Source organism: Copidosoma floridanum, unplaced genomic scaffold (assembly GCF_036245765.1).
Source record: "Copidosoma floridanum isolate Cflo_tuat_1 unplaced genomic scaffold, Cflo_Japanese_pri ptg000016l, whole genome shotgun sequence".
Classification (NCBI taxonomy): domain Eukaryota; kingdom Metazoa; phylum Arthropoda; class Insecta; order Hymenoptera; family Encyrtidae; genus Copidosoma; species Copidosoma floridanum.
In genome coordinates, this window is record NW_028321893.1 from 12109531 (window position 1) to 12135724 (window position 26194).

The following is a 26194-nucleotide window of genomic DNA, read 5'->3' on the forward strand; positions in this document are numbered from 1 at the left end:
ATGCATAATTTAACATTCTCTTTCTCCCATTATCATCGTAATCCCCCGAGTTAACCACGGCTCACGCATCTTTTTCACAAGCCTCTACAAGATTGGCGCACATCGATCTCACACTGGAAGCACGAAGGACTCCAGGAGAAGTACTGTTTATTTAAATCTGAAGTTTGATGTAACGTGTTACACTCACAATAGTCAAGATTATCCAGCAAGTTCTTGCTACTAAAGTTTCTGCGATTACGACAAACATGTGTCTCTAGCCCACACGAGAGAGATTATAATCAGGCTATCAAAGCCGGAACCAGAGTTCGAAATTTCATTTTTAACTTCTGTCCAAAAACCTCTTAAGTCTTCATGGTAAGATTTTAATACCTGATGTGCACGAATACCAGGACGCAGACATACAGGGATATTCTTAAGTACTTGAGGAGCGGGGACCAGCGTGTGGATCAGCTTCCCCTGAGTCAAAATCCGTTTACAGAATAATTTTTTAACAATTATTCATTAAGTAAATGGATTTACAAAAGTGCTCAATTTCAGCGTGTTTAGAACGCAAATTTCAATGGCGCGGGCTGCCATGAAGTGCAGTGTCATGGATCGCAACAACATAGCAACAAATCTCTAGGTCGGTAAACAAAGTCTGAATAGATCCCCTAGCGGGCAGGAGATGGCGCTCAAATGTGATTAAAACAGTAAAAACGTGCAGCTATAAAATTATTAGAAAGAGATGAAGGACTGAGTATCAGAAACGTAAAAACAAATAAATAAGCGTACGAAAAGGTTATTAAGTTAACCAGAGATATCATTATAAGATCATTCTACATACGATGAAATTGACAGTGACGATGAAGATAATGATGATAATGATGAAGATAATAAACATGATAATTAATGTAATAAAAAAAAGAAGATACAATTGTAAACAACATTAATAATAATAATAAAGAAAATGTTTAGCTTGAGCAGTTATCAGGTAAGACTTGGGCCGCACTTGGGTAGTACTTGAGCAGTGGCGCTTGGGCGGCACTTGGACGGCACTTTGGCGGCACTTGAGCAGAATGTGAAAAGCGGCACTTGGGCGGTACTTTGGCAGCACTTGGGCCGTACTTTGACGGTACTTGAGCGGCACTTGGGCCGTACTTTGGCGGTACTTGGGCCGTACTTTGGCAGAATGTGAAAAGCGGCACTTAGGCGGTACTTGGGTGGTACTTGGGCGGCACTTGGGCCGTACTTTGGCGGTACTTGGGCAGAATGTAAAAGCGGTACTTGTGCGGTACTTGGGCGGCACTTGCCGGCAAGTGCCACCCAAGTACCGCCAAAGTGCCGCTTTTACATTCTGCCCAAGTACCGCCAAAGTACGGCCCAAGTGCCGCCCAAGTACCGCACAAGTGCCGCTCTTATTCTGCCCAAGTACCGCCAAAGTACGGCCCAAGTGACGCCCAAGTACCACCCAAGTACGGCCCCAGTGCCGCCCAAGTGCCGCTTTTACATTCTGCTCAAGTACCGCCAAAGTACGGCCCAAGTGCCGCTTTTCACATTGTGCCCAAGTACCGCCAAAGTACGGCCCAAGTACCGCCCAAGTACCGCCAAAGTGCCGCTGCTTAAATTCTGCCCAAGTACCGCCCAAGTGCCGCTTTTACACACTGCCCAAGTACCGCCCAAGTGCCACTTTTCACATTCTGCCCAAGTGCCGCCAAAGTACGGCCAAAGTGCTGCCCAAGTACCGCCTAAGTGCCGCTGCTCAAATTCTGCCCAAGTACCGCCTAAGTGCCGCTTTTCACATTCTGCCAAAGTACGGCCCAAGTACCGCTAAAGTACGGCCCAAGTGCCGCTCAAGTACCGTCAAAGTACGGCCCAAGTGCTGCCAAAGTACCGCCCAAGTGCCGCTTTTCACATTCTGCTCAAGTGCCGCCAAAGTGCCGTCCAAGTGCCGCCCAAGCGCCACTGCTCAAGTACTACCCAAGTGCGGCCCAAGTCTTACCTGATAACCGCTCAAGCTAAACATTTTCTTTATTATTATTATTAATGTTGTTTACAATTGTATCTTCTTTTTTTTATTACATTTATTATCATGTTTATTATCTTCATCATTATCAATATCATCTTCATCGTCACTGTCAATTTCATCGTATGTAGAATGATCTCATAATAATATCTCTGGTTAACTAAATAACCTTTTTTACGCTTATTTATTTGTTTTTACGTTTCTGATACTCAGCCCTTCATCTCTTTCTAATAATTTTATAGCTACACGTTTTTACTATTTTAATCACATTTGAGCGCCATCTCATGCCCGCTAGGGGATCTATTCAGACTTTGTTTACCGACCTAGAGGTTTGTTGCTATGTTGTTGCGATCCATGACACTGCACTTCATGGCAGCCCGCGCCATTGAAATTTGCGTTCTAAACACGCTGAAATTGAGCACTTTTGTAAATTTATTTACTTAATGAATAATTGTTAAAAAATTATTCTGTAAACGGATTTTGACTCAGGGGAAGCTGATCCACACGCTGGTCCCCGCTCCTCAAGTACTTAAGAATATCCCTGTATGTAGACTCAGCCCTTCTTTCTTACGACTATCATCTCTGAAAATAAAGAAGTTCGTTATGTGATATTTGTTTTTAAGTTAGTCGTAGTTAAGCCATGCTTTGCTTATTCCGATGATATGCAAACCATCCTTAACTCGCAAACCGTGCATGTTGTGACAAATTATATGTACCATAATATATTTATCCTGCTTCATTTATAAGTACGGCCTTTAAATGCACTGTTTGCGCCTCAAATTTTAAAATAAAAAAAATTAAAATTAAATTGAAACTGAACTTTTCAGCACAGACGATATCAACCATTTAGTTTTATCATAAGTATAGAGCTATACAGATAGCACAGCTTCTACGGTATTTAAACAATGGAATAAGTAATAATACATTAACTATCTGTTGACTCTAAATATGTAATGTACTTCTAAACATGAAACTTAATAATTATGAGACGAATTTGTAGAACGAGATTGAATACAGAGCTGCAATTTGGAGCAGAAAAAAATTTAATTCGATAATCTTAGATAACATAGCGATAGTATTTAATACTCTAGAGGTTAGGCATGTTTAAGAAATTCAAAAAATGCAAGTAAAAAATCTTGTGCTGTAGAGAGAAGAAACAGAGGCAAATGAGAAATGGAAGTTCAATCGAGAGGACAGTAGTAAATGAATATGAATATTTTAGCACCTGGCTTTCAACGAAATTTCATTAAACACAAGCTTTCAAGATAAAAATCGAGTTACACAGTATGGAAATCATAGAATAGATAGAATCTAATGCTCAAGTGGTAATCTGTGCCTGTGAGATATTTTAAATACAACAGGTTTCTTGTACTAGTCAGAGATTATGGGGTGAAAAATACAGGATGAAACTAAGGAACAGTGACAGTTTGTTGAGATGCAAACGGTAATAGCGAAGATACTTTTTTATTCCCTTATAAAAGAAAGGGAGTTTGAAAATTTAAACAAGAAATAAAGCAGACAATTATGTACTAAGAATTAAACAAGATACAAACAATTCATCAAGAAATCTTAGTGAAACAAAAATAAATAAGGGCATTGGAAAGAGGTTCAGTCGTAGGTATTATTAAATAAACGTAATATACAAAGATTTAATTTTCAGTTATACTTTTTAGATTAGTTTCTAAGCTATTCTTAGCAGGAACAGTATTCTAGGTGTCATCTGTTTCAAAACAACTATTTTCTTTAAATTTTTTTTAAAATGCGGTTTCAAGTTTTACCTTTTTCCACAGATACTAACCTCGATAAAATTGTGAAACAATGGCAGGTTAGGTAGAAATCAACTTATAAATTACTATGTAAAAAAAAAGAGGACTGAACAATGCACTACTGTTGCAGAGATAGCTGGCAGAGATAAGTAGAGAAATTGCTAACGCCAATGCTACGAGATGAGACGACTTTTTGGCACTGATCGGGGCGACCTACCGTGGCCAGCCGTAGAACCGGGCACACATTTTATGGGAGTGCAAGACTCGTATCGAACAGCGTGCGCCTACGAAAAGGGAAGTGGATTCGCGTGGAAATGAGCATATAAGCGCACATTTTAGAGACACGTGGAAAGGGTATACCAAATGCGTGCCTACAAGGAGAGGAGCGGAAGCGTCGACTATAGCTATATGTCTGAGCGCACAGCCAAAGCAACTGATAACACGAATTTTTCTCTTTTGACTGCAACCAAGTATATACTATATATTGTTAACTGACTTGTTCGAATGTATGAGTAAGAGAGAGAGAGAGAGAGAGAGAGAGAGAGAGCTGTAAGAGTAGAGAGTAAATTTGTAATTTGAGTAGTAGGTATGCTCTCTCCGTGTGAGTCTGTGTGTTGTTAGGTATTAACTAGACAAGGATAGCTCGCTTTTCTTTATGCGTGGGAGAAAATTTCTTGAGGTAGTCAATGGTGCGAGGCGTATTCGAGTTCGGTTTTTCGTTCTGTTCAGCTGAAGCAAGCGACTGGAAAGCCACGGAGTCGACTCTTCTTCAAACTTGAAGATTCGAGAGAGCGACAAGACTACAACTTATCAATTGCCGTGGACTTCATCAGCAACGAGCAGCCTTTTGAAGGCACCGACAAATACATCGTTTTTTCTTCGTCAAATCGAGGCCTTCGTCTCACGTCAACATCTGCGAGCGACATTAGTAACACAGCGCAGGTATTTTGTAAATTTACTATAAGAAGAAATAATAGGTGTGTATTTTGCGAGCGGCCAGGCAACGACATTATTCAAGACCTTTCGAAAGGTAAAACAAAAACAAATAAAGTCAATTCTCGTTTCATAAGTTAAACAAATTGTTCTTGCTGTTTATTTAGTTTTCCCTTCCTTTACTACCAACCATGGCAAAATTTGTGGCAGTTGCTCTACGTTTGATAGTCAATAATTCTGTTGATTTATAGCGTCAACATTTTTGCAGCCGTTGAACCGGGCGCACATTTTATGGGAGTGCAAGACTCGTTGAGAACAGCGTGCGCCTACAAAAAGAGGAGTGGATTCGCGTGGAAATAAGCAAATAGGCGCACATTTTGAAGACACGTGGAAAGGGTATATACCAAATGTGTGCCTACGAGGAGAGGAGTGGAAACGTCGACTATAGCTACATGTCTAAGCGCACAGCCAAAGCAACCGATCACACGAATTTTTCTCTTTTGACTGCAACCGAGTACATACTATATATATTTAACTGACTCTTGCTCTTCCACTCTTGCATAAATGTTGTCTTATCAGTCTGATTTAATTAAATCGTGGAACTAAATGCTTAATGCTCATAATTATGTGCACAGAATTTGATTTCAAAAATTTTTTTTTTTCCATTTTTCCGATACGTTCATACTTATTTTTAAATCCAGTATTATTTTGAGAAAATATTCAGCAATTTCTTAAGGATGGCAGTTCAAATATAACCACTAATCTATTATTTTTCCCCATCATGATTGTTATGAACTGTCGGACAAGCTCTGAAGGTTGTCAATGAACCTATGCAACTTCAAGATTTTTTTCACTTAAACTACCGATAGCTAAGATGGTTATTTCGAACAATAATTAAATAAAATCATTCGGCAAGTTTCTAAGGCATTAGAATTTTTCCAATATATTTTATTAATTTGTTAATAAGAAAAAAGTTTATAGTAGTACAAAAGAAGACAGCTTCAACTACTTATTACATAATAAATCTCGATCTATAAGATGTATTTTTAATTACTGTTAAAATTTTTGTTGATTAATTTTCAAAGGTATTAAGTTTTGATATCTACATGCGCTAAGTAAAACTTTGGTCTAGAATCAATATTATATAACTAAAATTAAAATTATATATTTAATCAGTGCAATAAGTATAGTTCCTTGACCTAAATTTTTTTAAAACAAAAGCCGGTTAGGGAGTTTTGTTCAAGTTCTCTTATGCCTTCAGATTTATTCTTTGTTACGTTGGATATTAATAATTTCTTGGGAATTTCAAAATGTAAGAACTACACTCATATCTTAAGAAATTGTTTTATTATTATGAAATCCCGAAATGGCCTTGCTAACGATAAGTATCAGCTTACGAAATTACTTAATAGAATTAGTATTAAAAATATATTTATTTCAACGCATAGGAAAAAAAGCGTTTATAACATTATTTACAAACTTAAGTAAAACACATATATGCGAAAAGAAAATAAACAAAAATGATGAATGGCAAAAAAAAAATCTGCTGAGAGTTGAAATCGATCTTTAAATAGCAAAAGAAAAAGAGCAGTGACATAAGCACTAACCATCTAAGCTATCGGTAGTTTGGGTGAAAAAGATCTTGAAGTCGCATAGGTTCATTGACAACCTTCAGAGCTTGTCCGACAGTTCATAACAATTATGATGAGGAAAAATAATAAATTAGTGGTTATATTTAAACTGCCATCCTTAAGAAATTGCTGAATATTTTCTCAAAATAATACTGGATTTAAAAATAAGTATGAACGTACGGGAAAAATGAAAAAAAAAAAATATTTTTGAAATCAAATTCTGTGCATATAATTATGAGCATTTAGTTCCACGATTTAATTGAATCAGACTGATAAGACAACATTAATGCAAGAGCGGGAGAGCAAGAGTCAGTTAAATATATATAGTATATACTCGGTTGCAGTCAAAAGAGAAAAATTCGTGTGATCGGTTGCTTTGGCTGTGCACTCAGACATATAGCTATGGTCGACGTTTCCGCTCCTCTCCTCGTAGGCACACATTTGGTATACCTTTTCCACGTGTCTCCAAAATGTGCGCCTATATGCTTATTTCCACGCGAATCTATTCCTCTTTTTGTAGGCACACGCTGTTTTATACGAATCTTGCACTCCCATAAAATGTGCGCCCGGTTCAACGGCTGGCCACGGTGGGTCACCCCGATCAGTGCCAAAAAGTCGTCTCACCTTATAGCATTGGCGTTAGCAATCTCTCTATTCATGTCTGTAGCTGGCTTTACCAGTGAAGAAATAGTTTTTAAGATTAAGAGCACTTTTTCAGAAGGGATAACATTAAGTAATTACCAAAAGGGCTTTTGTGGAGCAAAAGGCTTAACCAACAATTTGTAGGTGTTAAAAAAATCTGTAAGCAAAGGGTATATACATAAGGTAACTCGTAAATTGTATGTAATAGGGCATTTTTACCACGCAGAAAAGATCACTCTGCTAAACTGGTAGGGTATAATATATTATAAAATAGATTTGAAATAGTAATAAAATGTTTTAAAACAATGTAAGGTTACGTTTTTAGTGCCTAAAAACGATTATTATTACTTTAAAAAATCACGTAGAGCACACAAAGGCGTACATAAACATATTACAGATTAATAATTTTAATAGAGTTTCTAAAATGTAGTTTGAATGTAGATTTAAACTGAGCAAACTTGAAAAAGACAAAAAGACACAAGTACCTATTTTGTAAAAAGACTCCATAATTTTAAGTTCTGAACGCAGAGATTCTAAAAGTGTTAGAACATCGATAGTTTCTACATCGAAGAAAATTCCATTTACAAATAATACTGTGTCAGACGGTTGAATATTCAAGTTAGCTAAAAATACATCTTGATTTAATTTTATTTCTTTCTTCATTTCGTCACTTATTTTCAATTTTAATAATGATTTTGCCTACAACAACAATAAGTTTGATAATAATTGTTCAATTAAATAACAGATAAATTATTGAGATAAAAATCACTAATACCTGCATCGGGAAATTTTGAGATATTTCGGTTAATATATTAATGACTTCACTTGGCAAAGAACTAATTATTTTATAAGCTGCTTGATGACTTAACTCTTGAAATTGCCAAATTTTCAAACTTCCTACTTCATGGATGTTTTCCGACACATACTTTTGCAGTTTATTTAAATCTTTTCGCTTCACAGGACTAAGGTTCCTTTAAAAATAGGGTGATAGACATTATTTTAATTTAAAAAGTTGGTCATTATTAAAATTCACTTCTCAATCGTCTTACTCAAGTAGAGAGAAATTTATGCCACTCGCATCGTTGATTTCTTTTTTGGTGTTCTCTTTTGATTGATTTTCATTATTGTTAACCTCTAAATCATTACTGGCTTTATACTCAGTTGATTTAATTTGTAATTCTACTCCATAACCAGAAAGACGCAAATTTTGGTGTGCTCTAACCTAAAATAAAAAATTGCAGAGTGAGAAAAGAACTTATATGTTTTAACAATAATTTTCATTTTTATGACGAATCGACTGTTACATTTGATTATTTAATATTTTTTATAAAATAAGATATCACGTTAATCCTTAAATATAAATAAATATTTCAGACTAGTACGGATGTAATAAAAGATCCATATATTTGGGATAAGGTGAAACAATTGCTTTTAGTCTCTATAATATTCAATACTGTATATTTTATGTCATAAGCTGACATTCTGTTCAGATCTCTAGTATTAATTTATACTATCAGTTAAAGCTACTTACACATCCAAGCAAGTCCAATAACATTGGCTTAAAGTACTTTTTTTTTGTTTTACCAAGTTCTTGAGCACATGTTATTTCAAGTGCTTGGGTATGCGAGTAATTTAAACTGTTTGTAATCGATGTTAAAAATATTTCATAAAACCGTGAGCTCATAGCTCAAAACACACAGTATGCTATTAAGAAAAATTTTATTTTCGCCGGGAAGTATTGCTGGGATGGCAGTTGTCGTGAGTAGGAATCGGGATTAGCGGTTAACAAATTATCACGTTACGAATAACTATGTACAAAATTGTTAACAAAACTAATTACAAATGCTCGTTCTCTACAGCGGTCGTGAGCTAACTGACTATTGCGCAGAACAGATGAATTTAAATTACTCAAGCATTTTGGGTCTGTGTATTGAAATAATTCAGTGAAAATAGCTAGCGATTAAAAAAAAGATAAACGTAATACATATCACTTTTAAACTGAACAGAAAAATTTATTTATAAGCTCTAGATTCATCTAAGCATACAATTTAATGAACTCTTGAAACAAATGTAATATAATATTCTGTATGAGGTTTTCCATAAGTTAAAGATATGTTGATAGAAAAACAGACACCCACTTAAAATAATTGTTTTCTAAAAATTAGAATTCCCACGATTCCTCTAATTTTATACATGTAGCATTATTTCAATCAACTCACTTTCTAACACGATCATGCACTTGAAAGACGGCTTAGAGCTTTACATAAAGAAAGAGAATAAAAAGAAATTTTTATGGAATTTTATACGTATAGAAATGAGATTATTTCGTCTATTGTATTAGTTTGTGTTGTTCATTAATAAAATTATAGAAACAATTATTGTTTTTTTCATTAGTTTCAGGTAATTATTTTTTAGTTTAATTTTGAAAACGATAAAATTGTGTACTTGTTATAAAGAACTGATTCAGATGACATTTTTTGTGATAAAATAAGTTATTATATTAAACTAAGGCACTACAAAATATTTTTTTTATAAATACTTACAAGATTTTTTGTTACACGTACAAGCAAAGGTAGTATAAAAAAAAATTAATAAAAGAGCTTTTTAAGAATAATAAATAATGTGATAAATATTGGCATAACTACAAAAATGCAATAAAATTATGAGCTTTGTACAACCATTTTTTTTTGTAATCAACAAGAGAACTTGACATTTAATTTTATTTAGCATTTTAAAAAGTTTGAAGTGGTCAACTTGAAATTTTTCTTAATTATAACTTTATTGTGTAAGTTAATGCAGTTTAGTTAAGAAATTTAATATAATTTAAAGACTAATCCTAAACAAAATCTAAAAAAGCTCAAGTGTTACTTTGAATTTCGTTTTTGTACCTACACAAGCATATGCTTTTCATGACAGATCCCCTTGAATGGTATTTTCAATACATTCTTAGTAGGAAACTCAACATCCACTTCATTCTATAATAAGCATAGAACCACAACTACTTAGCATAAATACTTGAGAGTCAATGTCGTTCTGTGATCCTGGCCCTGATATTTTATCTTTGTATATTCGTATTTAAGTATTTCTTAATGCTCGTTTATATTTGCGTATACCTTCAGCTCTCTTAGCTGTTGCTCATCTAATTGTTTAAATCAACTAATTTGCTGTGACTTTTATGCTTACATTTGATTGCTAATGTACCATTACATTTCATTTATTCTTCCCTGTTTTTAAAAACCTTTTAGAAAAAAAAAGTAAAAAAAAAAACGATCAACTAACATATATTTTTTTTTAAATTTGACAAACCATGTTTGTATGCATATAATTGTCTCCCTACATGGTATAGATGTTTGTGCTAGGCATTTCTTACGATACCCAAAGTCTTCCACTGACCCACACAGGCAATCACCTCCTCCCACAAAATTTCGGAAATTACAATTTTTTTTCGTTATTTCAACTTATAACATGTTTCTTAAGACCACCAAAAGTTCCTCACTGACTGTATAAAGCCTAACCACAGATATCACACCCAACGTTTCTTGATCCCTCACTTTCTCTATGGACACATTCTAACTTATCATGCGTTTTTTTTCAACTCTTACTAACTTCCTACCAACTTTTAGAGATCTCGTGCACGCTCCACACGCCAACCCCCCACACTTGTACTTAAAAATAATGAGCAAAACGAAACAGATTATGAGAGAACCTGATAATTAACTGGCAACAGCTGCCTAATGCGTTTATTGTATTCTCCTGAAAAGGTAACATCGCTTCACCATTGCGAAAGTAACTATTTTCAATTTTTTCTTGACTCAAATAAACTGCTAAACAATAAAGGTATTTATACACGGTGAAATAAAGAAAAATAAACATTGATAATGTATGTCACTAAAATACTTTAGTTTACATTGGATGAAAAAATTTATATTTTTGTAACATATATTTCTTTGTAAACTTTATCATCCAAATATCATCATAATCATTCTTATTTTTGAAAAATTAAAGCATTTACTTCGTTCGAATGATGCAAATTTTGCATGAAACAAACAAACACATATAACTTTAAAAAAAATTTTTCAACAGCATGTAATGCAATTTCGCATAATAAACTTTATTGAAAGAAGACGTGGAAGACCTACTTTTTTTTTAAAGATTTGACAAGGCTCTGTAAAATAACTTATAGAAATACCTCACTTTTACAGATCGATACTCCATGTTCATACATTATTGATATTTTTATTAATACTGTGTCCTTAATTTTTTTTTAAAAAAACTTTTACTTATATTTTGTTCCAACTCAAAAGAAGTTCTGTATATGGCAAAACCAATGTAAATGCACTGACGTTTCCTTAATTTAACTTTTTAAGAAAATGAAAGTTTTTTAAACATGTAAATTACCAGTAGACTTACAAAATATGAAAAGTGCATTTTTTGAATAACAATTTGTAAATAAAAAAATTCATTTCTTACTTGAGCCTTAAAAATAGTTGAATTTTACAAGAGTTCTGCAACAATGATAAACCATTAGAAGTCATGCAAATTATTGTATAACTTGTATTTTGTAGGTGGTAATTGAAAAAATTTTTTTCTGCTATGAAAAACGTAACTTAAGTACGATAATAACAAAAACAATAAAACTTTGACATTTATAGTCATCATTTGCAAAAAAAAAAAATATTTGTTCAATTTACGCTAAATTTTTAATAGTTAGAAAGTATTAAGTAGTGAGCTAAATTGAAATAAATTGAATCGATTTAAATTATACACAATAAATAAGAATATTTTTAAAGAAATAAAATTTCACATCTTATTGAAAGAGAAACTGTGACGAGTTATAGTGTGAATACAGAAGAAAAGATAAACATTGATTGAATCCATGTTTTCAATTACCTTAAAGGGGATGGTGTAGGTATTCGTAAATAAATAAAAATGATTGAAGCACACAAAATTCCTGTAACTTTTTATGCAGATCTCGTACAAAGTATCAAAACATGATCTGGAAAGTAGATATGACAAGCAACTAGAAAGTAAAACCCTACCATTACGTCTAACACACACACACACACACACACACACGCATAAAAGTGGGGCTTCGACCTCTTGCACGATCCACGCACCAACCAACCATTCCTCTAACTTAAAAGAAGAGTCTTTCAATTAAATGTATGGAATAGAAACATATGTAAAATCAGAATCTAGGATTCTTAAAACCGAAAATTTAAATGAGTGACCTTAAGAAAATGTGTAACGAAAGTGAATTTTTCATTTAATATCACCAACCCCACCACGTTACACCATACCACCAAACAGCATATGCGAGAAAAAATTTGTTTTCTCTTTAGATTTTCTTACTCTCGAGAATCAAACCAACGATCTTCTGTACAGTAGTCGAGTATCCTATCCACTCTGCTATGAGCGATCCCTATTATAGATTAACCTCTTTGTCCTTATCAAAGTGTGGTTCGTAACATATCTCTACTTTCAATATTCATTTGCTGTTTAGTTATTAATTAGGTTCGATTATACATTATATCCTTTAATAAACTGTTTTTTTTTTTTTCAATTAAATAGTTATTGGCAAAACTAAAAAATAGATATTTTTTAGTAGCTGCTTTTCTATGTATTAATTAATATTTAGTTTACTTTGAATGATTTCATATTTTTAAAACAGATAAATAAATAACTGTATTTACAATTATTTCACTTTTTATAATATTTAAAAAGTTTTCAAGCAGTTAATAATTTGTTTCATCTTTCTTCTTACAATGGTTTATTCATACAAGATTCTGTTAATACATTGATTGATTTTCATTGCATTTTATTCTTTTACAATGTTTTATTTGGGACAAACGTAATTTTTTGTTTAAAGACATTCACTCCAATTGGCAAGGTAAATTTTCAGAGAAGCGAGAGAAATGCAAATGCAAATATACAGCAACGCTGGCAATAACTTTCGTCATAAGGATATTCCTATTTATACGCTTGCATGCATACTTCACCCCTTCGTTTTTATTTTATTAAAATAACCACTTGTGGATACATTTAAAAATTTAATTTACCTTATAGTAATTTATCATGTAAAAAAAATTGAAAAACTTTTACACATTATTTCCTTATAAAAGCAACTTTAAATGATTCTTCTGTAAGGTTATGTATTAAAATAAAATTTTCCTAAACTAAACGTATAAAAAACGATAATTTAACGATCTTTTTATGCTACAAGAAATAGAGATTGGATGATTCAATAATATCTACCAAAAACCCACGCGTTAACTCCTCACTTTGTGAATCAGTTAAATACTTCATTTTTTCAGTCTGCCTTTTTGAAGTTAAAAAAAATGATCTTCATTAAGTAGTTGAAGGCTCAATCCACAAGTAGTGTAAATTTAATTAGTTACTTTTTATAAATTATTAAGACAATTTCTTGCCACGCTCCTAAACGCAGAAAAGATTCGAAAAGATAAGATTTAAAAAACATTTTCAAGCATTTAATTAATTTTACAGTGTTTCTGGAAAAAAGGTCTAGTAGGTTCTTTTCACTTAACTTCAACATCCTAATATAGAATTCTAATTAAGCCTCATATTAAGTACAAGTAAGAATATTAAAAGAAGTCATAAGAATGAAAAAAAATTGGTTATGCTCTCTGGGCGTAACGAATCTCTCTGATCGTGAATCACGATTTTCAAAATTACTTTTAATTTTTTAATCAATGGCCCAGGAGGTTAAAAAAACATGTTTCTATGTAGAACGTTGATTTATTATTTCATTTCTAGTGGAAAAAATTTTATCCATGGCATGGTCTAGGAAAGCATCAATATTACTTCCAAAAGGATTGACCAGTCATAAAACATTTCGTTGACTATTAGACTGAAACAATGTAAAAAGTTGATTCTTAAAATTTGAATCTGAAAAAAAATTGAAAGAAATAGATTTAATTATATGGGACAAGGCTTCTATGATCCCAAAAAAGCTTTAGAAATAGTTGAAAGAACCTTACGTGATTCATATGACACAAATATCCATTTAGGTAATAAATTAATTGTTTCAGGAGGCGATTTCAGACAAATTCTTTCGCTTAAAAGAAATAGTAAGAGAAACATGAATGTACAAGAAAGTATTGAATCATATCTCTAGTCGTTGTTTCGTATTCTAAGACTTAATATAATCTATATTCGTTCAATGGACAAAACATTTTCAAAATTTTTATTAAATATTGGAAAAGGAAAAATTTAATCGTTTCAAGTATGATAGATGAAAGCAACTGATATTTGTTCCGATATTTTTGGTAAAGATATTAACTTTTTAGTAAATAGCGTTAAACTTACTCCTCATAACAAATATGCTTACTTTTTGAACACTGAAATTCTAAATTGTGTAAAAGGAGAATTTAAAACATATTACAGCAGAGATCACGCTAATTACAAGTGTTGATAAATCTGATATTGATATTTATATAAATTTTTCAAATAAATTTCGAAACAATATTCGTTAAGGCTTACCACCGTATGAGCTTGATTGAAAACTTGGAGCAATTGTTACGTTGGTACACGATTTAAGTATAGTTGATAGCTTATGTAACGGTACAAGATTACAATTTACAAAATTACCTAAATACAATATTCAAGCAGACGACATAACTGGAGAAAATATTGGAAAGAGATTTTTATATTAAAAATGAATTTTTAATACAGGAAATTCATCATCATTACCTTTTATTTCATACAGAAAACAATTTTATTTAGTCTTAGCGTTTTCAATGACTTTCAATGAATATCAATATCAAAGTTTTAATAATACTGAATTATATTTGAAAAAACCACCCTTTTCGCATGGTCAATTATACATCGCGTTATTAAGATACAAAAATTAAAATGGAATTTATATTTAAATAGAACATGACCATAATTTAGAAATAGAAAATATTGTTGGGAAAGAAATTTTTCACAACTAATCTGAAGTGGATAAAAAAAATTTAATATCTTTACATTAGCAAAAGTATGAAATTGTCTAAAATATTCTTGCACAGTTTATTTAAAGAATAAATAAATGTATTAAGTTAATAAAATTATCATTTGAATATTGTTACATGACAATGCGCATTATTTAACATATTTCAATAATTATGATTTCTATCTTTTTGTGGTAAATATGGCTACAAGCATGGTCCACGGTTTGAATATTCTTCAAGTTTATTCGTTGTTATTAATTAGGGATAAAAATATGTCATGTTCTTATACATTTTTAGATATGCAATTAATAAGCTTTCAGAACATTTAAGAAAAAAAAACTAGCGCACCATAGTACTATCTCAATGGTTGTGTGGAAATGTACTAAAGGGCTAGAAATGAGGGGATTTCTTCAAACTGTAAGGAGAGCTGAGACAAAAGGTGCAAATAATATAACAAAGTCATATAACCAGAAATGACATGAAAACCGATATAATTTTTTTTCATTTAGAGATGCGGCTTAAGGGTGACTGGAGAGAGTTCTTTAAAATTAAGGTAGATTATTTTGTTATTGGGTTATAAAGTTATTAGAGGGGGCGGAAAGGGACTAAACGAAAATTTGGAAGTAATTGGATCAAAAATCACGTGAAAACAAGCAAATAACTACGTGAATAGAGGGAAAGCCAAGGTAGAGTAGGAGCGGGGGAGCCTACACTCACTTGTGTCATTACAGCTATATAATATAAGGAGATGTATATATATTAGTAGGTCTACGCCGCCTGCACGGCAACCCCCTTTAGAAGACTAATTTGTTTTATAAATCACATTAAATTAATAAATTCTATTAAACACTAATATTAAAAGATTAAATATTATTTATCCAAAAGATAATGAAGACTTCTATTTATAATTTATATTAGATATTGTGGAAGGTGTGACATTATTAGTACTTTTAAGATTATATGACAGAATCATTTATAAAAACATTTAAAGATACTGCTGTAGCAATAAGATGGATGGAATGACACCCAAATTAAATATGTATTCCAAGAAGCTACTATCATCATGTTGCCTTGTAAATTAAGACACATTTCGCACGGTTCTTACTTTAAGAAAACTTTTTTGGTAAAAACTTTTGGAATTAATATAAAATCCATTTTACAGAAGATTTAAATTTAATTTAAAAAAATTATGATCTTTTGCACGTAACTCAAATTCTTGCAATTGAAAACAAGTTTCTTGAATCGTTAAATTTGTCTACATCTGAAAATATTGATTGTATACAAAAACAGATAACTTCAAGAAAATTGCTTTTTGTAGCAAAAAAATGTTCGAATCACTCTGAAAAAAGCCTGGAAAGAAAATGAAGGGGAGGACGAGCAGGCGTAAAAACAAATTAAGGGGCTGAGAAGCAGGACTGATGGGGGGGGGGGCATGAGAAACGAAGAAGGAGAATAAGGGGGGGTGAGCATTTATTATTATTCTTTAAATAAAAAAGTTTTAAACAAGATTAAAGGTGAAATAAAGATATGTAACAATATTGATAAAGCGACATTTACGGGAGTTGACCAATCCAGCGGTAATATCCATATCAATTTTCTGATAAAAATACTAAATAATATTGGTAAAGATCTACCACCTCATAAACTAAATTAAAAAATTGCAGCAGTCATTATGTTAATAACATATTAAGACAGAAATAATACTTGGTAAAAAATTGGACAGATAGATAGAAAAAAAAAAGAGCTTTAAGCCATGATCACTTTAAATACTGAAAATAAACCTTATTACTATTTATTCCATACAGAAAGCAATTTTTTTTGGTTTCAAGTTTTTTAATGACCATAAATAAATTACCCAATCAAGCGTTTGACAGGTAGAACTATATTTAAAAAAATCATTGTTGTCACATCATTTCAGTTACACGTTGCATTATCAAGAAATCATGACCAAAAACGGTATTTACGTGCAAAATAAAAATAAAAATGACGCTGAGGTAGAAAACATTGTGTGGAACAAGATTTCTCAATCATATATCAATAGACATGGCCATTGTTTGTTACAGCTCTGTCTCCTCGTGGTTCATAGGAATGATTAGCTTTGTACGTAACTACAGAAAAGTGCCCTACGTAAATATATACATGTACACACACACATACACACATATACATATATCTTCCTATATTATATAGTCGTAAGAGTTAGAGCAAGGTTTTGCTCCCCTTACCTCCCCCCTACTCTCCCTCAGCTCACCACCAAATAAGATAGTTCTTTCATTTTCTTGCATTTTTCGAGTAATCCTACTTTTCTGCTAGCTCCCCCCACTGCCCCTAAGCTCCCCTCCCGACTCCCTCCCAGCTTCCCCATATAAAATGTTAATATATTCGTAAAGCCTTATATATTAACTGTTACAAGTGGTCTAATTTTCACATATAATTTTATTTGACCATAACAAAAAATTTTGTTACAATTATCTTACTTACGATGTTTATTTTGATTACATACTCTAAAATGTCTTTTTAGGTGCTCTGCTCTTACGTAACCTTTTCCACAATTTTGACAAATATTTTTTTGAACGTTTTTTTCATGACTTATGAAATGTATCTGCAAGTGATAATTTCTTTTGAAACTTTTTTCGCATTTAATACACTTAAAATTTTTTTCAATGTTTTGGCATTCCTTTATGTGGCGCGAATAGTTTTTCTTGTCTAATATTACAATGCTACACAGGTCACACACAAAAATTTTTTTTTGTGAATTTTTTCGTGTGATGATAGACACTCTTGTTCTGAAAATTTTGAGTTACATATGTCATACTGATAAAATTTTGCATCTATGATAGTGTATCTGGAAACATATTACAAAAAACGGATTGTTTATGATTACATAAATCTGGGTACTAGACGGTACTGAAATTTGCTTTTTTGGTGGAAGAGAAAATTTGCAAGAAAGTATAAAAATAGTAATAAACTATAAAATAGTTTTTTTGTTACTCTAAAATTTTATTCCAAACAATATTTATAAATTCAAATTTGTTTTCTGATTCAATTTAGATAAAATTTTTTCGTTTTTTGGGTTTCTACATCTAGACAATGCAACCCATGAGAAAATAATGGTTTTTTAAGGTATAATCCTAAGGCATCAAAACTTTGACCTTGAAAATTATTGATAGTCATAGAAAAAGCTAAGGTAAATGAAAATTATTTTCTGTACAATATAAATGGTAGCGAAGAAGAATTGTTTGTTCGTAGTGTTATTCTTAGAATAAAGACTTTATTTCCTTTTTTTCACCTGTGATTATTTCAGCTTTGATGTTGTATTTAAATAATTTTGTAATTCGTAATCTTGTACCATTGCAAAGTCCTTCAGATATGTTTAAGTTTCGTATCAACATAACAATAGCGTTAATTTTTAAATTCAATTCATGTGGAGGAAGACCTTCTTTAGTACTATTTAAATATTCTGTAGGGAAATTAATATATATATTATCGTCTGAATTATCTACTTCATTGTGAGTTGCTTCATCAATACTATAGTACGTTACTAATGTTCCTACCATATTATTTAAAATTTTTTTGTTCAAAAAATAAGTATATTCATTATGAAAAATTAATATAGCTTAACTTATGAAAGAATCATCATCATTATTAAAAATTTTAGAACATACATCATTCGCGTTCCATGTCTGAGGAATTATAAAAGTTTTAATTTTGCCTTCCTCTACATCCAGTAGCAATAAAGAAAATTTTCAATCAATTAAACGTATATTATTTTTTAAATAAAAAATATTAAATAAAGGCCAAAAATTGGAAAATTTTATGGTTTCTTGGACAATAGCTATTTTGCTTCCAATTTTTACTACTGGGAGAATTTGACGAAAGTCTCCACCTTAAATTATTATTTTATTTCAAAAGGTTTATTACTACTAGATAAATCTTTTAAAGTCCTATCAACGATTTCCAACGCTTTTTTTGGTATTATAGAAGGTTTATCCCGAATAATTACTTCTACATTACGTAATTTTTGTTTATCTGGCTCAAACTGGAAGAATGAACTTTTTATAGTGCTCAAGTCTCAAGGAAGTCTGAAAGTTCTGTAAGTGGTCATTCCCTTTGGGAGCAAAATAGAAGCAAAACCTGTCCAAGCCATAGTAAGAAATTTTTTTTCAATTGATATGAAATAATAAATGAATATTTTGTATAGAAAAGTTTTTCCAGATCCACCAGGACCATCGATGAAATAATTTTTTTTCCTCAAATTTTATTATTTCTTGAAAAATTCGACGTTGATCATGATTGAGTTGTGAAAACACTTCATGGAATTTATGTTTACAAAATATTCTTTCATCATTGTCAGTATTGATATTTTTTTTATCGTATCTGTTGGTTCTGGTAAACTGAAATCTTTACAAGAAATATTTTTAGAACTAAAAATTTCGTTTCAATGTGAAAGAGCTTTATTTTGATCATCTTTACAATCTTCAATGAAAAATTTATTGTATTTGTTCAAAATAATATTACCAAAAACATTTTCAGATATAATAAACCATGCGAAAAATTTTCGTAGTTAAAAAAGAAGCATAACGTTACGTGATTCTTTAAAAATTATATCGTTTTGAAAATCGTGTTCTACTAATCCCATAGAAATAGCTGTTATTAGTCAGGGAAAATAAAAAGTAATTGTTAAAAATCTATGTAATTAATTATGATCAATATACATTTTACACAAACATAAATTTTAAATAACAATTAATGTAATTCAGGTTTTTTTCCATACTTCGTAAATCTAATTTGCAATTACGGGGGATGGTGAGCAGAGCGCGCAGGGGGCATATATAGTTATTAGAGCTTAGAAGTATCTATTGACACATACAGGATAGACAGCTCATTTAAAAAAGGGAGCCACTAGAAGAAATAATAAAGCTCACCAACAAAAAGTCAAGGACACATCTCTTTGTCTGTGAAAACTTTATCACTTTTATTTGAAATTAGCACCTTGTTCTTCATATTTCTTTAAAAGCAGACCATTAATCATTCCCCAGCGTAGAAAATTTATTCCCGAGTATTTTCGAAAAATGCCATAGACTTCTGAATTCTGTAAAATATACTTCATCATATTATTCTTGTACTAACAATTTTCTCATTTTTTAAGGCCTTAAAAAATATTAATAAAAACCTTATTTTGAAAAAATTACACTTATAACACAATAAAAGGGGGGTTGGCGCGCAGAGCGCACAGGGGGGCGGAGCCCCACTAGTATGTATATATACACATTTACATGTACATGGGGCATTCTCTGTTAACTTGGATACCCCCTCTGTCCAAAAATTGGTGCAACACAGATAGTTCTATTTGGGCTCATTTTAAAGCTACTGAATTCTCTACTAGATTCTTCCAAGCAGTGGCCTTTTTGAAAAAATCATGATGGCAGATAAATATGGCCGCCAAGAATGAACTACCCCACCGTTAGAGAATGATTTTTGCGATACTGTACGTAAAAAACTAAATAAAAAATTAACTCAAAATTTTTTTGCTACACATCTGTACCTAGTTGATACAAATAAATTTTTATTATTCATTTTAAAGTTTTTCTGTCCTATTTTATTTCAAAAAACCTCTAAAAAAGGCGATTTTCAAGTGTTACGATCACGCAAATTATAAAAAATTTATGTGAAAAATAAACTCTTGATCTGTCTTTACTTGCTCGATACTAGTATACACCCTTTTTTCTACAAAAATCAATTTTTGTCCTCCCTAATCTTAAAAAACATCTGAAAAACGCGATTTTCGAGTTTTTTGATCACTTAAAATATCGTTAATTTATAGAAAAATACCATTTTAATGCATTTTTACTTGCTTAATATCGACATGAACCTAATCTTTACAAAAGCTCTCTTATGTTTTTCCTAACCTCAAAAAATCTCTTGAAAAGTAGTTTTTTAAGTATAATTTTCTCTCGCATTACCGTTAAATATGGGAATTCATCATTCTCGCTCACTCTTACTTTTTATTATACTAAAACTTGTTTTTTAATCTATCTCAGACGTTTATAGAAACATGTAAATATTATTGGACTCGTAGAATATGAGATAAAAAATTTATCTAGGTTATCTACAAAAGTGTATATGCTGAATAAAATCTATTAACTGTAGTGATCAATCTCTTTAAAAGTAATTTTTTAAGTATAATTTTCTCCCGCGTTACCGTAAAAATATGGGAATTTATCATTCTTGCTCACTCTTACTCCTCAAAGGCAAATATTACTATATTATTGACCAAAGTCTTTATCTGTCACTTCTTACTTCAAGAAAGTTGTTGAAAAAGCATTTGATGGATCTTATAAAAATCATTATTATCTTGAAATCAACAAAAATTTCTTTAATGTAATTCCACTTTTCGTTTACGGATATTAATTAATTCAAATTATGAATGTCTTTTCTCATCCGTAAACTACAAAAACTTTTGAGAAAAGATTTATTTACGTAAGTCTTTAATTATATGTAGAATAAACGTTTTTCGCATGTATGTTTGTTACGTGAAGTGCTCACAGTCTTATGGAAAGGTTTTCAAGCCTGGCGAATAATAATACACGTCAGTATTAATCACTACAGTTAATAGATTTTATTCAGCATATACACTTTTATAGATAACCTAGATAACTTTATTATCTTATATTCTACGAGTCCAATAATATTCACATGTTTTACAGGCGTCTGAGATAGATTAAAAAACAAGTTTTAGTATAATCAAAAGTAAGAGTCAGCGAGAATGATGAATTCCCATATTTTTACGGTAACGCAGGAGAAAATTATACTCGAAAAATCACTTTTCAAGAGATTTTTTGAGGTTAGGGAAAACATAAGAGAACTTTTTTAAAGAATAGGTTCATGTCAGTATTAAGCAATTGAAACTGCATCAAAATGGTATTTTTCTATTAATTAATGATAACTTTAGTGATCGAAAAACTCAAAAATCGCATTAATATTCGTAGAAAAAAAGTTTTATATTACTATCGAGCGAGTAAAGATAGATCAGACGGTCATTTTTCCATAAATTTGTGATAATACACGTGATCGTAACACTTAGACATCGCTTTTTTTAAGAGATTTTTTAACATAAAAGAGGACAGCAACACTTTTAGATGTAAAATAAAAATTTATTTATATATCAACTAGGTACAGATGTGTAGCGAAAAAATTTGTAGTTAATTTTTTTATTTAGTTTTTTACGTACAGTATCGCAAAAACCATTCTCTAACGGTGAGGTTGCTCGTTTTCTGCAGCCATACTTATCCGCCATTATAATTTTTTAAAAAAGGCCACTGCTTGAAAGAATGCACAATTAAGTATTTTTAAAATAACCCTAATGGAACTATCTATGTTGGTCCAATTTTCGGACAGAGGGGGTGTCCAAGTTGACAGAGAATGCCCCATGTATATATATATACACACACTGTTTATAAATTTTTTTTTTTTTATAAATATATAATTATGATTATCAAATATACGAGAAAACAAAGATACACGTGAAGTAATGTTAAAATTTTTAAAAAGCATTCTACTTTTTGAAAAATTTGTGTAAATGTTTTATCATATTTTACCGGCAAAATTCTAACTAAGTGCTACCTTTTATTATGTTCCATTATTTTTTTATGGAGTACTTTTGATTTATATTATATTATGCATGCCGTTTTTATATGAGGCTTCTTTTTATAATTCTACAAAAAAGATTGGTTGGCGAAAATCACCACTGTTTATTTTTTCACAGTACAAAAGCTTAGGATAACACGTGCGTACGTTATGTCCTAGGCACATTTGCATAACAACAACAAAAAAACAAAGGCATTTGTCTGTTTGCGTCATGGACGGCGTAGAAAAAATATATAATACTATATCATATTAGATTAATTTTATTAAGAATCAATGATAAAGATCATATTAGGTAAATCTTATATGGAAAAAAAAATTTTGACTACTTGTAAAAGGGGGAAAGAAAAGCGTAGAAAGACAAAGAGGCGGACAAGTAGGCGTAAGAAAAACTTGAAGGGCAACGAAAGGGGCTAAGGGGGACGAAAAAAGCGTGAAATAAGAAAGAGGAGTGGCAAGTAGCAGCAAGAATAAATTGAGGGGTAGTGACGGGACAGTAATCAAGAATTTTATTGGGTTGATTTGACATTTGAATAAAAACAATTTTGCCTTTTGTGGAGGGGGGGGCAGGTGGTATGTGTAGAAAAATGTAGAAAGAGAATGAGAGGAGGCAAGGAGGCGTAAAAACTAATCAGGGGGTGGCGAGAGAAGTGGGGATAATTCCAAATTTCATCGGGGGTGTTTAACATTTTTATAAAATTTTGTAAAAATTTTTGTACGATTATGATTATTAGCACATGCGAGTAAAATTAATGATAGTAGAATGTATTGTTAATACGTGGAAATATTATAAAAACTACATTATTGGAAACGATTACTTTGCAATTGTAGTGTTCAGCAATAGTTATTTCCATGTTATGTCAAAAAGTAAAAATTTTGCCACTGAAATTCAAGTCGAATGTTTTGTAAAAATGTTTTATGTATATATCAAACTTATAATACATTAAAAGATTTAAGTAACGATATATTTTTTTCAGTAATTATTCTAATCATTAATAATTAAGTATATTTTTCCAGTGACATTGATAAAGGTGTATTGATTCAAGGACTTTTTAAAATACAAACATGAAAAAAATTTAAGAAATGATACATTTGATTTATAAAAAAAAAAAACAAAAAAAAAATTTTTCAAATAGAAAAATAAAAAAAATTATCGTAACACAAATTGTAATCGTATCAGTACAACAAATAATAATTAATCTGTGTGTCTATTTTGAGGATTTAACAAAAAACTATCCAAACGAAAAATATTAAAATGAACTCTTCTACTTTATTATGCAATGGTATTTTTATTGTTGTTTCCATTAGGTGATTTAGGATGGAGTAATAATACTACAAACTTTTTTTATAATAATAATAATAATAATAATAATAATAATAATAACAAAAATAAAAGCAATGATAACAATAATCTTACTATGTTACAATAAAACTGTTACAATTTTAGCTTATTTCGAGGGAAGCTAAGGGAAGGCCGAGGAGGAAAGGAAAGGAAGTTATGTGGAATGACCCTTTAAAATCACTATATAATATAGTAAGACATATGTGTGTGTGGGGGGGGATGTAATATAATAAATATAAAAAATAATTTTATGTTCACATCAATAAAATTGTCTTATTAAATATAACATTGAATAAAGACCAAAAAAGTAAGTTTAAACAACACTTGACGAGTGGAAAAAAAACATAATTTATTAACGGACCAAGAAATTCTTATAAGACATCTTTATACAAGATACTATTTTGTGTTGAGTCATTAAACGTTTAGATTGTCTTTAAATTTAAGTAGTATTTAAATTTTTTTTTAGGTAGAGAATCTGATAAAGTAAAATTACGTGAAGCCGATGTAATTGTTTTGATTGAATCATTTAAGATTCTAAAAGAAGCATTAGGAGAAGAGGATAAGACTTTACAAGATTTATGTGACATTAAATTTTTATCCAGTGGAAAAATGATAATTTTAGGTGGTAACTTTAGATAAATTCTTCCCGTTGTAAAAAATAGTTACAAAACAGCAATAATTAACAATTGAATGTTTAAATTTGAACTTATTCAGTATTAAATTCTTAATATAATACTGTATTCATTATACAGTATTAAAATTGAAAATAAGGGTACGGATAAAAGTTGTACCTTTTTATCATTACTATTGAAAATCGGAAAAAGGAGAATTGAAACATCCAACACAATAGAGAGTTGGTTAACATATGATGTTAGTTTAAAAAATTTATAATAGTAAAATAATTTTTAAACAGCCTAATATTCAATTTACTTTGAGAGACTTGTTTTTATATATTTTTTGACTTTGCTTAAAAGACAAATAGATGAGTTTTTTGTATACAACCAATTAATACTTATTGTATTGATACTACCTAGAGTAAGATTATATATCAATTCACGCCAATTTTATTTTAATTAATATTCAAGTCCAAAGTTTTCGGTGCGCTATGCTTTTTTTGGCTTATCTTAGTGATAAACAAAATAAAAATTTTTTTTTGCTATAAATAGATACTAATTAATGCATGAATACCAGTTTTATTCAGTTAGATAATAATACAAATCGTTGAAGTATCACCCTATTTAGCCAACTTACAAAGCCAGTCAAGTAATTTAATAAGAATTAATTTTGCTGTTAGATGTACACATGTTTACAAGAGACCGTTGTAATTATTTTCATTCCAAGCCGAGTTATATAGAATTAGTATGGTTTTGTCTTCGGCAAGGTAAAAATTTAAAAGCATGTATTCATAACTGACGGTGATGGATTTATTTAAAATCTACTGTCTAATCCTCATACCACTAGAAATTTCATCAAGGAAGAAAAAATTCTGTACATGAGGTATACCATTAGATGTAAGAGATTGTCCAATGGCAATGGATTGTTTAAAATTATATCGCTTTATACGCAAACGAGTCACATCAAAGAATGCTCTTTCAATAACAAATTGAGTTATGCTAATGCGCTGACTTGATAAGTTCTAGCTTTCATATTGATTTGATATTTGGCATAAAAGTAAGTAGTTTTGTTTAATCCTTCGAAAAAACTAGTTCATATAATTAAATATTCAAAAGTGACTTTTGACTCTGAACTCTACAAGAAATGCGTATTTAGTAATAAATTCATGACTAAATTATTATTAAAGAAGATACTATTTTTGTTTTTGAAATAAAAACGTAAAATATGTTTTTGATAATGACGTTAGAACAAGTAACCTTGTTACTTTAAAGCTGTAATAAAGGCTGCCAAACATGTCACTGTGACGTTTCAGGAAAGTTTTGATCATAAGATCTTTTATTTACAAACAACAGACTTTAATTTATTATTATTTAATTCTTGTTAATACTTTCGTGCATGATAGTTTTGCAGTGCAGCAATTAACATTGTTGATCGTTGTAGTTCTTCAGTAAGACTGTAAGTTTTGATAGTAACAATCATTCGGTTACTACAAAAACTGAAAGTAGAGTGCGTGATTCTGTGTTCATGGGAAAATAAGATAAATCTTTATTCGAAAAGACAAGAATTGTGTAGATCTACGAAGTATTATTAAGATTTCTATTTTTCTGTTACTAAATATAAAGTTTCTTTAAATTTATATACGTATTTGTATGATGTCATACAAAAAAATT

At 30.8% G+C, this 26194-nt stretch overlaps 1 protein-coding gene across 2 annotated transcripts in view; it reads right to left on the reverse strand.

The window, feature by feature from the left end:
- Nucleotides 1–26194, reverse strand: part of Uggt (UDP-glucose-glycoprotein glucosyltransferase) — a 544975-nt gene that overhangs the window by 334039 nt on the left and 184742 nt on the right. For both annotated transcript variants that reach the window (XM_089592325.1, XM_089592324.1), the window contains exons 5-7: nucleotides 8024–8196; nucleotides 7750–7945; nucleotides 7460–7673 (exon numbers count right to left, since the gene is read on the reverse strand). In XM_089592325.1, coding sequence (XP_089448451.1) covers nucleotides 7460–7673; nucleotides 7750–7945; nucleotides 8024–8196 — 583 coding nt within the window. The remainder of the gene's footprint in view (nucleotides 1–7459; nucleotides 7674–7749; nucleotides 7946–8023; nucleotides 8197–26194) is intronic.